Here is an 18,802-nt window from a genome sequence, read left to right on the forward strand (position 1 = left end):
TTCAGCTAGAAAGACAGTTAGGTAGAGGTACAATGTGTCTTTACAGCAGATATGCAAGGATGCAATTTAGTCGACAACTCTCACCCTTACTAGGTGTTACAGAATAAGTTGCTATGCCTGTACTGAGGCAGAACTTCTCTCTTTAGTATAATCTTTTATAGGTGTGGAGATGGGATTTTCACAGATCTCTTATTAAATTGTGGTGTAAGCTTGTTTACTTTGAAAATTCTTTCTGATCTTTAAATGGTATTTCTCCAACTAAAACTCTGTTCTTACAATATTCAAAATGACAGATTTGAGAGATTCACATGATTCTGGATATTTTATATTGTAAAATGTTACAATTTAAAAAAGACGTCAGCTCACAACTTCAGGTCCTTGCAGTTTTGTGATTGTTAATATTTGAGATTGATTAATGTAAGAACTGGATTTTAAACCATTTTGTTGAGCAAACTAGTAAATAGTGTTATATGTGGAACTGTTCTTTGTTAATACTTGGCCAGGTCAACTTAAGTCTGTGGAACCAAGAAACTCTTTTTATTGTATTCTTGGTTTTTTGTGTACCTAATTAGTATCTGGAAAGTATGAGTGAAGTAGTAAAAGTCCCTTCCATCCATTTATATCTGGGCCACAAGAGTATCAGCCCGAATTTGCTTTAGAAATACCATTTTTTTTTCTTGCTTTTGAAGTTGATTTGCATTTGTATATTGGTTGCCTTTCCTCATCCAGGCAAGCACAAATGTCCCCAGACTGCATTTATACAAAGCTTAGAAATAAATTAATATAGTAATTAACATTAATTTCTTTAACTGCATCATATTTTCTGAATTTACTATGTAATGCCAACATGTTATAACATGTTGAAATCTGTTCAAGTCGTGAACTAATAAAAATGAAAAAAAAAGAATTTTAATGTTTTCTTGGAAACTGAGATTAGTTTTTCAATTATTTCAAAATGCCAGTTTGGTCACAATTTGCAAAAGGCTGAGAAAATGTGTATTTCATATATTCTAGTAAAACTTTTTTCCTTTAATTTTTACCTATTTTGCTGATTGTTTGAGTTTAAGTGATCAAGAATGATTTTCCTGTTCAGTAACATGCATACCATAGGTAGCACAGCCTGCTTGCTACATGTGTGGAGTACAAAGACACATAGAAAAGACATGAGCACTGTGGAATTTACTCATGCATTTATAAGAGTGTGTTATAAGAATTGTGTTTTGTTTTTATTGTGCTAAGAAAACATTTCTCCTAAATGCTTTGATGGGAAGCAGGATACGCATGTCCTGTAAGAAACAGTCTACATTATTAGCAACTATTTTATGTTAAATTCACAACTTCATGTGGAAATAACTCTTAGTGTTTATTTGCAACAAAATATATCTGCTGGCAAAACTAGAGTTTCTCACCAATTTTCTGTCTACTATTTTGGGGTGCAAACTCGTGTGTGTAAATGTTAAAAACAATAATGTAAGATCAGATATACATTGAAAGTAATCTTATAATGAGTTTTTTAAAAACTATTAAATAACTGAAAATGAATTAATTTTTACATTAAAATAAGACAAATAGTTGTTTTACATATTTACATTTAAAGGTTGAACTGATCTGGAGAAACTTGTACTGTAACCTAAGAGCTATTTTAATGGCTGCAATTAATGAAAAATGTGTAGGACTTTAATGAAGATAAATATTTATTACAAATGTTTAAACCCTTGTGTGTTTTGTGAATTATTAGAAGTTTTATGTTTAACACATACTGTATCAGTGAGAGTTTAAAAAACAAAAACCCAAAACACTTGTAGCACTGCATTTTGCAGGGCTAAATTGCGCAAAATAAGAGTTTAAATGTAACTTTTTTTTTTTCCCCCTGGAGCTCAAGCACTGAAAAGTTTTATATTTGATCACTTGAGATAGTAGGGTATGGTTTTTGGTTTTTTTTTCAATCAATGGGTCTGATCATCATCTGAACTGCTTTCAGGGAATATGAACCTCCTCTGTACTCAGCCCAAAAAATCCCATCCTGATATTTGCTTCTGTAATGGCCTCCTCTGTACCACACTCCGTTAAGGTTAGAATGTGCGCAAGCATTGTACCACCAGCCTCCTTTGTGAAAATGGGCACAATTTCCTGTTGGGAGAGAATAAAATAAGTGAAACCTCAGCACTTCAGAGGGGAAATGATAGACCAGGGCTTCTCAAACTTTTTTATGCTATGGACTACATATTAACAGAGTGCTTGTCTTGCTTGCCACTTTGCCACCCATTAGGGATCAGATGGATCACTTCTCCTTCCACTTACAATTCTCTAAACTCTGTTGCAACTACAAACTGCAGTTCACAGAAGATTGCTAGTAATCTGAGGAGAGCTGGCTGGTCACATGGGGCTGGTTCTCCTCTTTGATTTCAGCTGCTTAATTATATTGAAAGAAACTAAACATATTAAATACTTTATGTAAGCAATTGTTAAGAATATCTGCTTTAAACTGTTCAGAAGTACTTTGGCGGGAGCATTGTGACTTGTGCCTTAAGTTTCAATTTCAGTGATTTGTGGTGAAGTTTACCTTATGAAGAGAGATGGTGGTCAGTCTTCTTTGAAGTTTTAAAAGTAACAATGTTAACAAAGTAATAATTGTTTTAAGTCGTCATTATTTTTAAGAAGCTACCTACATTCAGGGCCAAAACTGGACAATGAGTGGTGCCATAACATGGTATGTTTTTCTATGGGTCATTTTCAGTTTTTAATCAACCAACAATTTTATATTAGTATGAGTTTATCATTAAAGGGGCATCATAGAAAAGAATCATATTTTGTCTGAAAATGTTGTTGTACTTGTTATAGATACAAGTAACATACAAGGCCCTGATCCCACAAAGACTTATTCATGTATTTAATTTTAATCACCTGTAAATAGTCCCATCAATGGAACTACTGAGTGATTCCAGTTAAGCACATGTATAAATCTCTGCAGGATTGGGGCATAACATTGCTATTAGTGAAACAGATGAGAGAAAATAGTATTCTCTATTTTTTCCGGTTTGTTTACTCTTTGTATATTGGTTTCACTGTTTCCCATATATAATAAGTTGGTTATTCTCTTGCCAAAAGGACCCTTAAAAATATAAGGGGACAGAAACACTGTTTTAAGTGTTTTTAAAGGTATTTTTTAGAAGGACACAATGTTACATTAACTGAAATGGGAATTTCTTAACTGGTCAGTTTAAAAATACCTAAGTTAACAATGTCCCTTTGAGAAGTGCAAATAATGCTAGCATCAAAAACTGCTATGGGACTCCCTAATCCACAGAAAAACAGCATTTTCCAGATTGCTAACCAAAGGAGTGCTTAAAGAGAGACAGTCAATTTGAAATCTAGTCTATTTTAAAAACACTAGTTAAAAGTAGTGTATCTCTGGCAATTTTTGAGTCTTTATAATTGCATTACAGCACATAGCACAGTGAAGTTGTAATCTCTTTATTGAGGTATGTAGGCCCCACTTTAATGCAAATAATAATCCTATTTCAAAAGTTTTTTTCCTCTCCATTTCAGTATAGGAAAACTCACAAAAAAAAAGAGAACTGACTGTGCAGGAGACTCAATAAAGCTGACTTGCAAAATGTACAAAAAAAAGAGAGAAATATTTCTTCTCTCTCCGTCTTTTGGTTGTAGCAATATTAGATGTTAACTGGTAATAAGTACTATAACATTTTCAGATAGAAGTTTCCCTGTAAGATAATGGCTATGTAAAAATGTGTTTATTGACATGCATAATAAGAAGGAAAGACTGATTTTCTCACATGCTGGTAAAAACCCAAGAAGTTTGCTCCTTTGCAGGATTGCACTGGGCCTAATCACAACTAAAATCCCACTAATGCCTCAAAAGAAGGCTTAGATGTATAGTAAGATATGGAAAGGCCATGTGCTAACCCTCTGGCTCAAGGATCACCAAGAAAGACAAATGACATGATTTCTGAGAACAACAGCAAAAGTCTTTATATGGAATAGAAGAAGCACATAGCTTATTCAGTCATTTTACCCCTACTGAAGTTGACTGAATTAAAATAACTAAGTCCCCAGTTGTGCAGCAGGCTCCATGCATGGGTCTGCCTACATGGAATAATTTACAGGATTGAAGTCTATGTTGGGATCATTTACAACTGAGTGGATTAACTGACTCATTGCCTATAAGAAAAATTCATCTTCATAAGAGTCTTTAAATTATTCTGGAGCACGAACTGTATTATTTCTTGAAACAGTTATATATGCATAAGGTGGCACTACCAATGGAATCTGTTGCATTGAGCAGCTTTTCCCTATGTATAACATTAAAATTCCCTTACCTGTGTATGTATCTCTATCTCTGTCCAGTGTTGTAAATTGTTTTCCATTGTGCCATATCATGGAATCCCCTGCATTTCCCTGGTAAGTTCCCAGACGCAGCCTATAGAATTCACTTTCAGGCTCCAGGCGAAAACTGCTGTATTCTGCATAGACTTTCTTATTACTCCAATCTTCTAGTTCAATCAGTAGCCTATAATTGTCCTGATTGGTAAGCATGTAAATATTTTCTAGTCCCAGCCAGTACTCTCCATCAACATTGCCAAATCCTTTCTGAACAAAGAAAACCAGAATATGAGATTAAATCTACTGGCTTTTCTGAATCTATTGAATGAAGACATTTACCAGTAGTAGTAGTATATCCCAGTAAAATATGTGTATCTGAACTACAAACGCTTAGGCTTTTAAACTTCTGCTCCACCCTTTCAATTAGTTCCTTTGGGCTAGATTCTGTCATCTTTACTCAAAGTAAGTAGTACTCCACTTCATGAGTAGTCTCACTGATCTCAATGGGACTACTGGCAGTGTAATGTATTACTCAGCAAGAGTGAAGGTGTCAGAATCTGATCCTTTGCACCTTTGATTCCCATGATGTGCTTTTTGGAACAGTATTTTCTGTGGCACAACAAATGTCCATTAAGATCGTATGAGTAACCCATTACATGAAGTACTTTGAGGCCCAAAAGATTATAGGTAAGTAAGCCAATAATCAAGATGCATAACTTTTTTGTACCTTTTACAAGGTAGAATGGTATTTCACTATATATGTAATTAGACAATCCATCTGTGTACTCTAGATTTCAGTTCTAGTAAATTCAATGAAGACTATTGGTCTTGAATCACAGACTGCTGGTATGATACCTTTTTGCTAATATTTGCAAGCCATTGTTTCCTTTCCCTAAGAAAATATCCACTTTAATATCAATGTATAAAGTGATTGGAGTTGTAAATAAAATACTCATTTTTCTTTTAAATGTCTGGTATTTAGTAGGATTACAAATTCTTTTCTTCCACAAAACGCTCTAAGTGAGAGCTAGTTTGTGGGCCAGTTTCCCCAAAAAAGTTAAGCAACTGAAAAACCAATTGTGTACACTCATTACAAAACTTTCACTTTATACTGAAATGTTCAGAGTTGTACTCTTTGAGGCTATTGAAGGTAAATACTTTATTCAGATTGTTTGTTTGTAAAAGAAGTTTGGTTTTGTGCTTTATTATTTTAATATCCTTTTTCCTTTTATAAAAGAGGGGATAAATTAAAAACCATTTGTTATTTTGTCATCGAGGATACAGCTTTAACAGTCAGATTCCAAGAAATTCAATGGTTAAACTTCTCATGTAACTTTAATTCACTTCCTCTGCACATTTAAGAGGTAAAATTTACAACATATGACCAGGCATATATGATGATGCCAGTTCACAGACAAGAACATTAGTCTTTGTGGATTAGCTCCCTTTTAGCTTTTACTTTTCCTGTTTTTATTTGCCTGTTTTTGATAATTCTTAGTTCTGAGGTAACTAACTATTTTACTTCTGATTCTTTTTCAATTGTTAATCTTGCAGCAAAATTAACTGCAGTGGAGAAGCATTGCATTGAAAAATGTCATCTTGTGAATACTGATACCAGATTCTAGTGGTTACTGTGCCTACCAAAATGAAGCTGTTACTTTTCTGAATTCTAAAACTTACCTTGTAACTGTCCCAATTCCTGAAGAAATTGACAGATCCATCTGTCCTTTTCTGAATAACTGCCCAGCCTCCAGGGTCCAGACTGTTCTCACACCATAACTGTACTGGTTCATTGCTGTTTTCAGGTTTGATCATATAAATTCCACTGTTGGAATGCCCAGCTTCTTTGGCTTGTTGACAGTCCTTGAAAGGACCTGTTTGAAAAGAACTGCCTTAAGCTCAAGCTTATTTTTTAAAAATGTACACGTGGGACACAAGTTACATATAACATGTAGTTAGTAGTGTAGTGTGACAAAGTTCCTCCTCTACCTTGGTGGGTCCTGCGCTTATTAGCAGATTTGCTCACCTCAGTGATCTCCCCCAAAGTCTGGATCAACTCCTCCTGTGTCTGATCAGGAGTTGGGAGGTTTCGGGGGAACCTGGGCCTGCTCTCTACTCCGAGTTCCAGCCCAGGGCCCTATGGATTTGCAGCTGTCTATAGTGCCTCTTGTAACAGCTGTGTGACAGCTACAACTCCCCAGGCTACTTCCCCACAGCCTCCTTCAAACACCTTCTTTATCCTCACCACAGGACCTTCCTCCTGGTGTCTGATAACGCTTGTACTCCTTAGTCCTCTAGCAGCACACCCTCTCAGTCTCAGCTCCTTGTGCCTCTTGCTCCCAGCTCCTCACATGCACTTTCTTTCCTCTGGCTCTTCCCCATCTGACTGGAGAGAGCTCCTTTTTAAACCCAGGTGCCCTGATTAGCCTGCCTTGATTGGCTGCAGGTGTTCTAATCAGCCTGTCTGCCTTAATTGGTTCTAGCAAGTTCCTGACTACTCTAGTGCAGACCCTGCTCTGGTCACTCAGGGAACAGAAAACTACTCACCCAGTGACCTGTATATTTGCCCTCTACCAGACTCCTGCACCCCACTGGCCTGAGTCTGTCACAGTATGTACAAAAAGACTTTATTGCAATACAAGACTTTATCTTAGAGGTGGTAAATATCTGAGAGCCCATTTTATTCTTGCTGTTTCCTGCTAGAAAATATTTACTTTCTCATTTTAACTGCAAATTTAAAACTTCCATGGTAAACACTGCAAAACATCCTTTCCAGTTTATGGTTAATTTTATAAATTTTGCCTATTTTCCCCCACCAACCTTACAAATAGATAACTATTTTGTTAAACAGATGGCGCATATTTTGATTCTTTGACCCTGTTATTTTGGTAACTTTTTTCTTTATTGTGTATCACAAATTACACCCTGATACTAGATAGGCAAATAATACAACTTGCATTTCGTGACTACTTTATCCTGTATAGCTTTACCAGATTTCGGATGCTGGCTTACTTCTTCCCTATAATGCATACATTTGAAATGGTCATAAAGTAAAAAGTAAACTAGAATGCATGAATAGCAGCAGAACTAGAATTTAATTAGAAAACTTTTGTCAAATTCTGCAAACCCTCTGACAGGAACCTTTATAAATCTAATGATTTTTATACTTCCATTTCTTGACAGTTATGATATATGTGCATGGCTGTTATCCGGGATAGCATGCAAGCAGTGGACCGGATATTTTTGAGCAGATAATAGTGTTCATTTTATTGAGTTTCAAACCTACAGTTATGTAGAAATGCAGCTGCTGACTGTAGTTCTTGAAAGTTCTCTTCAGGCTCTGAGTACACCTCTACCCCAATGTAACCCAGTCCTCCGGAGCCAAAAAATCTTACCGCGCTATAGGTGAGACCATGTTATATTGAACTTGCTTTGGCCCCTCCTGCTCCTTCTCTCTTGACTGCTCCCTCAAGAGACCCCTGTTCCTAATCACCCCCAGGACCCCACCCCCTACCCAGGCCCCCTGCTCCTTGTCCCCTGACTGCCCCAACCCCTATCTACAACCCCCCACCCCCTGACAGGCACTCTCTGGCAGCGGCAGGAAGCAGAGCAGCCCAGCCCCAGCCCGCTCCACTCCGCCAGCTCCCAGCCATGGCGCTCTGCTTCCTGCCACTGGTGAGTGTGGGGAGGTTGGGCAAAGGATGCCCCCTGTATTCACCTGCATTGGGAATTGGAGTGCCCTGGCCCCAGCCGTGTCGCTGGGGTGGGGGGGTTGGGGAGAGGTCCTGCATTCATGGCAACAGCGGAAGCAGAGCAGCCTGGCCCCAGCCTGCTCCACACCACCAGCTCCCAGCCGTGGTGCTCCACTTCCTGCTGCAGGTGAGTGCGGGGGGCATCCGTTCCCCAACCTCCCCGCACTCACCGATGGCAGGAAGCAGAGCGCCGCGGCTGGAAGCTGATGTGCTGATCCGCTGGAGCGCTGCTTTATCACATTGTATGTGAATCAATATTATATCGGGGTAGTGGTGTACTATATTTACAAAGCATGCTCTCCATTTCTGAAAGGTGATCTATGAATGTTCAGTAGGAAACACTGTCAGCTTATGTTTTGGAGATTCTTGCTATGTTGATGTGTCCCTCTTAAAATATTAGAAATCCAACTATAATTTTTACCTCCACTACATCCTTCCCTCACGAAAAAATTAATGCTGTTACTACATCACTATTTATATTGATTTTGGACTGGTTTTAGACCATCTTTTAGTCAGCTTTTTCATAACGAACTGGATATGTTCTGATAATGGCTAGCTAGTGATGAATCACTTAAATTCAACTGATTTGAAAAATCAGTATACTTAAGTCCATATAAAGGTTTGGTTACTTTTTTGTTGTGTTTGTAGTATAATATAAACATATCAATAAATTGTGCAGTTGTCTCCATATAAGTTTATGCTACATCTAAAGTAACCATTACTGGGTTACAATTCTGATACTGATTTGAAACAATAAACTTAACCTGCCCAATTAACAATTTAAACAAATACCAATATAAGGATTATCATTTAAAAAATATTTTAAGTGTTTTTTTCAGTTCTCTTCAATTACTAAGATGGTGGACTAGGTACAACTGTCTTAATTTGATCTCTGCTCTATTTTAGAACAAAAAGATGGATGTGCAATGACTGTCCTTTGGTAACCCACCTGCTAAATTCAGGGAGTATATTCCATGTGTGCGGGCAGTCTGGAAAGAAGCACAGTGAAGTTTGTTGATGGAATCCCTTTAATGTTCTTGATTAGTGAAAACCATTTTCACCCCTAACTCCATCATAATGGAGGTTTTTTATCTGTTTTTTTTAAAGACTTGTGAGTAGTAGTCTGATATTAGATGTGTAATCAACCAGGATATCCATAGAACTAGTCCACAGCTGTTACAAGTTGATATAAAGCTTGAATCACCATACAGCTTGAAGTTCTGGGTACATAGAACCATGACTTATTTATTACAGGCCTCTCAGAGATTTCATTCTTTATTAAGTATCCGAGGGGTAGCTGTGTTAGTCTGGATCTGTAAAAGCAGCAAAGAGTCCTGTGACATCTTATAGACTAACAGAAGCTTTGGAACATCTGACGAAGTGGGTATTCACCCACGAAAGCTCCTGCTCCAAAACTTCTGTTAGTCTATAAGGTGCTACAGGACTCATTCTTTATTAACAAGTCATTGGGGCCTATCCTTCTCCAGAGTGATGCATTTTAGGAGTCCTGGTTATTAAAGGCTTACCCAGTTATACTTGTAACTATCTTAAGTCATGACTTAAGGGTTCAGAGGAGTTTAATAACTTGGTAACTGCTCAGAGTGCTTAGAAACACCACTGGAACATAGGTGACAATCCTGACAGCCCTTTGGCAAATGTTGATGGCACTAACAACTACAAGAAGTGCTGCGCGAATTGAGTCATGAGTTCTATAAATTGTTTTGGTTTACTATCAATGTTTGTAACTGACTAGACCTTTTGTCCAAGTTAGTGATGCATATAGACACCAGGTCGTGGCACAGTAAAGGACTTGTACTATTAAGAAGCCCTGTTGGCATATCGGCAGCACTTTTAGTTGCTGATTATCCATATTTACTAGTCAGAAACAGTGCCAGTGTACTGGCAACATTAAGAATTTTGCAAGGCACATTGCAACAATGTGTCTAGCTAATTAATGGCACTTTAAGGAATTTTTACTTTAAAATCTGAAAACCCAAGTTTATAAAACTGGGTCTATCAGAATTCTCAGAGACCTAGGTAAGTAAACTAGATTTTGAAATGTAAAGACTGGATTGTTTTTTGAACAAAAAATGGTGCTTACGTGTAAGAGAAGTGTTAATTCCAGTATCTGAAAGATGGCTTGTTTAGGATTTTCTTGAAACCTCCTCAGATTCTCCCTTCCCAGTTTTAATACTCATGAGAAATTAAAAAATGAGTTTTGGAAAGCTGGATGGGTGAAAAATAGGGTTGTTAATAGAAACAAAATTATTGCTACTTCCTTCCCAACATATCCAAAGCTGTCCCTAACTTTCAATCATTACTTCCAACCTTTGGCCAGGCCTTGATAATTTCCCATTTTGAGTACTGTAGCTTTCTTTACTTGCCTTCAACACCCACTTCATCCCATCCAGTGTATCCAAAATGCTGCTGCCAAAGTCATTTTCCTTGCTTGCTACTTTGACCACATCTGCCACATTTGAATCATTTTGTTTGCTCTATATACCGTCCCTTGCCTGTTTTAATTTTCTCCATTCTTTTGTATTTTGTCTGAAGGTGTCCAGTTGGAGTGAAAGTTCCCCAGGGCATGGGGAGCTTTCTGTAAATTGCCTAGCACAATTTGATGCTGTATTAAAAAAACAGTGTGGCTCCATAATAAATGTTGTTCTAATACAACTTCTTGATTATAAAAGATGTGAAAGCAGAAAAATAGCAGAACTTTATAATGTAGATTGAAATATTGAGAACAATTGAACTGTCAGGCTGGAAGGAGGTTACTAGTGGAGTTCCTCAGGGATCGGTTTTGGGACCAATCTTATTTAATCTTTTTATTACTGACCTTGGCACAAAAAGTGGGAATGTGCTAATAAAGTTTGCGGATGACACACAGCTGGGAGGTATTGCTAACACAGAGAAGGACCGGGATGTCATACAGGAAGATCTGGATGACCTTGTAAACTGGAGTAATGATAATAGGATGAAATTTAATAGAGAAGTGCAAGGTCATGCATTTAGGGATTAATAACAAGACTTTTGGTTATAAATTGGGGATATATCAGTTGGAAGTAACAGAGGAAGAGAAGGACCTCAGAGTATTGGTTGATCACAGGATGACTATGAGCCACCGATGTGAAATGGCCGTTAAAAAAGCTAATGCAGTTTTGGGATGCATCAGGCAACGTATTTCCAGTAAAGATAAGGAGGTGTTAGTACCATTATACAAGGCACTGGTGAGACCTCATCTGGAATATTGTGTGCAGTTCTGGTGTCCCATGTTTAAGAAGGATGAATTCAAACTGGAACAGATACAGAGAAGGGCTACTAGGATGATCCAAAGAATGGAAAACGTGTCTAATGAAAGGAGACTCGAAGAGCTTGGCTTGTTTAGCCTAACCAAAAGAGGGCTGAGGGGAGATATGATTGCTCTTTATAAATATATCAGAGGGATAAATATCAGGGAGGGAGAGGAATTATTTAAGCTTAATACCAGTGTGGACGCAAGAACAAATGGATATGAACTAGACACAAGGAAGCTTAGACTTGAAATTAGATGAAGGTTTCTAACGATTAGAGGAGTGAAGTTCTGGAACAGCCTTCCAAGGGGAGTAGTGGGGGCAAAAGACATATCTGGCTTCAAGACTAAGCTTGATAAGTTTATGGAGGGGATGGTATGATGGGATAGCCTAACTTTGGCAATTAATTGATCTTTGATTATTAGCAGGTAAATATGCCCAATGGTTTGTGATGGGATGTTAGATGGGGTGGTATCTGAGTTACTACAAAGAATTCTTTCCTGGGTTCTGGCTGGTGAGTCTTGCCCACATGCTCGCCGTATTTGGGGTCTGGAAGGAATTTTCCTCCAGGGCAGATTGGCAAAGGTGGTTTTCAGCCTTCCTCTGCAGCGTGGGGCATGGGTCATTTGCTGGAGGATTCTCTGCACCTTGAGGTCTTCAAACCATGATTTGAGGACTTCAATAACTCAGACATAGGTTAGGGGTTTGTTACAGGAGTGGGTGGGTGAGATTGTTTGGCCTGCATTGTGCAGGAGGTCAGACTAGATGATCATAATGGTCCCTTCTGACCTTAAAGTCTGTGAGTCTGAGATCTTCTACTATGGCTGTAATACTATGTTCTGTGCAGAGGAAAGGAATCTAGGACTCTTATTTCCAGGACCATTAGAGACCAAAGCAGATGGTAGTGCTGTTTTGACTTGCTGCTACGCAATGGAAGGTGTCAATAGTCTGTTTACATAATAGCTTTTGACCATTGCTAAAATTCAGCTGGCATTAGTCTCACAGGATGCAATTTGTCTAAATTTTGATCCTTAGAATTGTAAACACTGCTGATATAAAATGTTGAAGTGGTAGAAGAGGTTTCAAAGTTATATTTTAGAATGAAGGAGTGAATAAATCCAACAAATCCTTTAGCTTTGATTAATTATCTTACATCACTTTCTTGGGACAAATAAATCCTTTGATATATCATGGTATAGGAACTATGATCCATTTTTTGTAGTTGTTCATTGGAAATACTGAGATTTGTGACTTGATAAAATAGTTTGCGCTGTGTTGAAGTAAAGAGGTGTTGTTTTTATGCTAATGAAAGGAATAACGTATCAAATACACAGTGTCCCTATTAGGACTGTATGGTCATCCTTGAAGTCTTGTTGGGATAATGATAGTGCCTGAACATAATTTATATCTTCCTTCTTTGACAGATTTTTCTCTCTCCACCAAATTCAGTCCAGTTACTAAAGTTAGATGCTGGTGTAACTGAGAACATGGTATGGCCTCTTGTGTCTCACAGGCCTGGTCTACACTACATGTTTAAACCGATTTTAGCAGCGTTAAACCGATTTAACGCTGTACCCGTCCACACTACGAGGCTCTTTATATCGATATAAAGGGCTCTTTAAATCGGTTTCTGTACTCCTCCCCAACGAGAGGAGTAGCGCTAAAATCGGTATTACCATATCGGATTAGGGTTAGTGTGGCTGCAAATTGACGGTATTGGCCTCTGGGCAGTATCCCACAGTGCACCACTGTGACCGCTCTGGACAGCAATCTGAACTCTGATGCAGTGGCCAGGTAAACAGGAAAAGCCCCGCGAACTTTTGAATTTCATTTCCTGTTTACCCAGCGTGGAGCTCTGATCAGCACGGGTGGCGATGCAGTCCCAAATCCAAAAAGAGCTCCAGCATGGACTGCATGGGAGATACTAGATCTGATCATTGTATAGGGAGACAAATCTGTTCTATCAGAGCTCCGTTACAGAAGATAATATGCCAGAGTGTTTGAAAAAAATCTCCAGGCTACACAATGCTGCGTGACAAGCGTAATGGAAAGCCAAAGAATCAAATGGACGCTCATGGAGGGAGGGAGGGGGTACTGAGGACTTCAGCTATCCCACAGTCCACAGCAGTCTCCGAAAAGTATTTGCATTCTTGGCTGAGCTCCCAATGCCTGTAGGTTCAAACACATTATCCGACGTGGTTCAGGGTACAGCTCGTCAATGTACCCCCACACACACATGAAAGAAAAGGGAAAAAAATCATTTCTTGACTTTTTTTTAATGTCACCCTATGTGTACTGAATGCTGCTGGTAGACGTGATGCTGCTGCAGTAAAGAGCAGTATCCACTCCTTTTCCCTCCCCGGTGGCAGACGGTACAATATGCTTGATAACTGCTGAATACCCCTGGCTGGCCTCAGATGAGGCCGGCTGGGGGGGTGGGGCGCCTGGGTAAAAATAGGAGTGATTCCTGGTCATTCCCAGTAGATGGTACAGAACGGCTGGTAACCGTCTTCATCATAGCAACTAGGAGCTGAGCTTCAATCAGCCCCCTCCCTTTCATGTGTAAAGAAAAGATTATGTCCTGCCTGGACTGTCATAGCAGCGGGATGCTGGGCTCCTCTCCCCCACACCGCTTAATGTTCTCCCTGGACTATCATAGCAGCTGGAGGCTGCCTCCCCTTCATTTTATCTCACTAACAAGTCACTGTTTCTTATTCCTGCATTCTTTATAACTTCATGACACAAATGGGGGGGACACTGCCACGGTAGCCCAGGAAGGTTGGGGGGGGAGGGAAGGAACGGATGGGGTTGTTGCAGGGGCAATCCCTGGAAATGGCATGCAGGTCATCATTTCTGCGGGATCTGATATGGAGCAGCTGTGCTCTCTGGTTCTCTGATACGCTGGTTCTCTAGTACACTTGCCCCATATTCTAGGCAGGACTGACTCTATTTTTAGATACTATAAAGGAGGGATTGACTCAGGGAGTCATTCCCATTTTTGCCTTTGCGCCTCCAGCCGACCTCAGCCAGGGGCACTCATGATAGCAGCAGACGGTACAGAACGACAGATAGCTGTCCTCTCATTGACAATTTACAATGGCAGCAGACGGTACAGAGTGACTGATAACCGTCTCTGCTATCATGCAAAAGCAAATGAATGCTGCTGTGTAGCGCTGCAGTATCGCCTCTGTCAGCGACATCCAGTACACATATGGTGACAGTAAAAAAAAAAAAAAGCTGAACGGGCTCCATGGTTGCCATGCTATGGCGTCTGCCAGGGCAATCCAGTGAAAAAGGGCGCGAAATGATTGTCTGCCGTTGCTTTCCCGGAGGAAGGAATGACTGGCAACCTTTACCCAGAACCACCCGCAACAGTGATTTTTGCCCCATCAGGCACTGGGATCTCAACCCAGAATTCCAAGGGGCGGGAGAGACTGCAGGAACTAATGGGATAGCTACGGAATAGCTACCCACAGTGCAACACTCCAGAAATCGACGCTAGCCTCGGACCATGGACGCACACCACCGAATTAATGTGCTTAGTGTGGTTGCGTGCACTCGACTTTATACAGTGTGTTTTACAAAACCAGTTTATGTAAAATCGGAATAATCCCATAGTGTAGACGTACCCACAGTCATAGCTGTTTACTGAAAAATCAAGCTATAAGACTACTTATTGTCAGTATCATTGAAGACCCGAATATAGAAATTTTCACATCAACAAAATTAACTAAGTTCTAATTACCTATTCTTATTATTGTTGATGTCATAGTCAGAAAGAAATGTTTACTATTTCCTCTTGAAAGCCAACCACATAATTTCTTTAACAGCTTTTGGTTTTTAAGAATGAAATATTAACATGAACAGAGACCATAGCTTTGGAATTTTGTTAAATATGTGAGAACAAAGGAGAGCAGATCAATTTCACAAAAGGACACCTAGTCTTTTAGCACTTAGAACATATGCATTCAAATTTTAAGACCTTGAGAAGAGCATAGGATCTATGTCTTATTTGTTTGCTTGGATGCTGTTGGTAATGTGCACTTTTTGAGTTCATATCCTAATTTTTTACTATTACAGTACCAAAATTGCATTCTATGTATATGATGATTTAACAAATCAATGATGATGGGATATTACTATTTTCTTAGGATGGAATATAACAAAAAAAACCCCAAACCTAATTCTTGATTTGAATAGAACAGGTGGCTGATGCCCTAATGTGGATTGTCCAGAGACTTTGATATTGCTGAGCAATTGCAATTTGTAGTTTCATGTCCTTTATAAGTATTTTGGAGACATTAAAGGAGAATCCAAAAATCAAAGAAATAAAAACCAACTAGCTAAAAAATGTGATTATAGAACAAAGATGTGTGAGAGGCCATTAACGTTCACTTGTCTTGTATGAAACACTGAAGTATAGATGAGGTATTATCGCTTGTGTGAATAGTGACAACTATAGTTAAATGTGCCTACACATTTCCATGCTAAATACATTTATCATTTGCTCATAATGTTCTCATTTTTTCACCTTTCTGGCTGTTATTTTCCAAGTCTGGTCTGTAACTGAAGTGGAACTTTTTGGTTAGTTGGTTGTTTTTTGTTTTTTGGAGGGAATGTGGAGCTTGAGCAAAAATGATTCAACCATTTTTGAGTAGGAGAGCAGTAGAGAAAAACACTTCATACTCTTGAAAAACAAACAAATAAACAAACAAACTTGGAAATAAGGCATAAACTTTTAACGGTGAGAGTAATTAATAATTGGAACAATTTGCCAAGAGTCATAATGGATTCTCCATCTCTTACAATTTTTAAATCAAGAGTGAGTGTTTGTCTAAAAGATATGCTCTAGGAATTATTTTGGGAGACTTCTATGGCCTGTGCTATACAGGAGGTCAGGCTAGATGATGACCATGTCCCTTTTGGCCTTAGAATCTATGAAACTCAATGTTTAGAGGCTTTTATTAAAACCTCTCTGACTCCAAAACTCGGGAGTAGACAGTTGAAATTGGGCAGAGAGACTATTCTTAAGGAGGAAAGATGCTTTTGACATTCCACTGAAAATTGGTTATAATTGATTATGAGTAGTTAAAGATTGTAGTTTACACATGTGTGGTAGGTTTTAATTACTTTCAACCAATAAGAATAACTTGAAAAAAATTTTCTCTGTATAAATTACATTAAGTACTTAAAATAAGGAAATAAGAGAACGTAAGTACTTAGAATACATTTGTTTTGCACAGACCTAAGGATCCTTGTACCCAGACCAAGTTGTGAACTGAGACCAAATGTATTAATTTGTTTTGATAAAGTAGTTGCAAATATAAATATTCAGTTTAATTGCATTCAGAACAGTTTTTAAATTTTTTATTTTAAATTGTCCTGCATTCAGCTTTCCTCTTCCCTTCAGTAAGATATTTAAAATTAACTGTTGCATGATTTCCTTACATGCTGTGCAGTCCAACTTATTCACTGAGGTTCAGATTCAGAAAGTTACTTAAGCATGTGCCTGTCTTAAGAATGAAAGTGGCTGCATTGAAGTTTAAAATGAAACATTAAGTATTTTGCTTAATTGGCAGCTGAGTGCCTGACCTGCTCCCATTGAGTTCTAAGGATTCTTCAATGAAGCTTAAATCGCTTCTTATTTTTGTGTTAGGAAATGAGTATACAACTGAGGTTTATTTAAGTAATTTATCGGAGTTCATAATTTTGTGTTTACATATACATCTTTCATTTGTATGGAAAACACTTTTTTCCCCTTTAGGAACTTGTCTTCTATGAGGTTAATTTCTCTAATATTTTCACCTCAGTGTAAAATAGTTTTCCCAATGTGCTATGTATTTTCCTTCCGACCCACAATTAAAGATGTTTTGTGTAACTGTTTCCTGCAGTTGTAGCTTAGTGACTCATTTGTACTTGAGAAGAACAGTTGTTTCAAATATAATGAGAAAAAAATATGCTATAACATATCCAGAAGACAGTTTTACCTTTCATATGTACAATCTTTTCTTCATTTTAACAACATCTATCTGGTGAGGACAGCCTTATTGGGTTTTGTTAGTCTTATTTGGCAGTCTCTGTTTGTAAATTTTCTGCATAATCTTCTAAACTAACATCCCCCTCTTGCTGTTTTTCATTTTTCCTATTATTTTACCGCCCGTTTCTCTTCTAAACTGCTTTATCAAATGGTACCTTAATTACAGGAAACAGAGAACTAGGAATAGCTTTGTAATTTATTGTATACTGGTTTTTATTTTAACTTTTAATGATCTACATTTTACCAGCTTTGGAACTACTCAATTCTTTTTCTCCCACCTCTGTACAAAATGCACATTCTTAAAATTCAAGGACCTCAGTACTAAAAGAAAACGCACAACAAATGAACCCATTAATGTTAGAATAAGTTGACTGAGATTCCTTTAACTTAGTTTCCAGAAATGTGTAGAGGAAAGAGAAGACTTTTTGATAAATGTTTTACAGAAAACATTCGTTTGTGCTTTTGTGTTTCCTCATATGTACATACCTATCTGTTTTTGTAATTATAAAACTGAGGGAATGGGTATCTGGGGAAACAATAAATTAACATGTACTTTTGTTTGAAAGTTTGTTGGGTTTTTTTTAAGAGAATTCTGCTGTTGCTGTCTGATTAGACATTAACATAGCTTTTTTCATATTAGCTGTGTTTCTTTCTGCCACTTACAGGTGATTAAGTTCTCATGACATCTGGCATTTCAGTTGTACTCTGGGCTAACTTCTCCCCAGATCCCCAAATAGTCCCTCTTTTTATCAATAGCAGCTTGGTTGTAGTGTATGCAGAATAACCAAGATAAATGTGTGTTTTCACCCTCAGAAACACTGAATGTCCAGCTGAGTCTAAAACCCAATGCAGAACATTATGCTGTGTGCTCATAAAAGGCAAGAATAAAGATGGTTACTTGGAAAGCATGGACTGAAAAAAAAGATAATCCAAACTTTCAGGATTGAGCAGAATAAATTGACAATTTGTGATGCAGTTGGAACTAATTCTGTGAAGTATTTTTAATAACCAGTGTGCATAAAAATCAACGATTTTTAATTTAAATCAGATTTTTGAGGAAAAATGTAGTTTAAAATAGTTTTAAATAAGATGCATTATAGCTCAAAGGTATCTCATCATGGAATAGGTATTATAAATTCTAAATCTATAGTATGAGAGAATATATTCATGTAATGTTAAAGAAAAGATTTGTAAATGAGTTCCAATAGTTCATGGATTAGGGACCCAATCTGTTGGGGTTTCACAGGCTTCTGTATAGATGATTTAGGTTAATCTTTCTACCTACCCAATGGGACTCAGTGCTCAGTCTAGAAGATACGATCAGAGATGCTTAGTTTTGCAGTTCTCAAACTGTGGATTTGTATCTCCAGAGGTAACAT

General features: G+C 38.0%; 2 protein-coding genes across 9 annotated transcripts in view; one reads left to right on the top strand and one right to left on the bottom strand.

Annotated features, from left to right (window-relative positions):
• Window positions 1-18,802, top strand: part of RALGPS2 (Ral GEF with PH domain and SH3 binding motif 2) — a 283,620-nt gene that overhangs the window by 153,391 nt on the left and 111,427 nt on the right. The window lies entirely within an intron of this gene.
• The window catches only part of ANGPTL1 (angiopoietin like 1), a 41,750-nt gene continuing 24,411 nt past the window's right edge, over window positions 1,464-18,802 (bottom strand). For both annotated transcript variants that reach the window (XM_050963277.1, XM_050963276.1), the window contains 3 exons: window positions 6,025-6,218; window positions 4,341-4,611; window positions 1,464-2,130 (listed from right to left, as the gene is read on the bottom strand). In XM_050963277.1, coding sequence (XP_050819234.1) covers window positions 1,943-2,130; window positions 4,341-4,611; window positions 6,025-6,218 — 653 coding nt within the window. In that variant the 3' untranslated portion in view covers window positions 1,464-1,942. The remainder of the gene's footprint in view (window positions 2,131-4,340; window positions 4,612-6,024; window positions 6,219-18,802) is intronic.

Source organism: Gopherus flavomarginatus, chromosome 7 (genome assembly GCF_025201925.1).
Source record: "Gopherus flavomarginatus isolate rGopFla2 chromosome 7, rGopFla2.mat.asm, whole genome shotgun sequence".
In the NCBI taxonomy this organism is placed as follows: domain Eukaryota; kingdom Metazoa; phylum Chordata; order Testudines; family Testudinidae; genus Gopherus; species Gopherus flavomarginatus.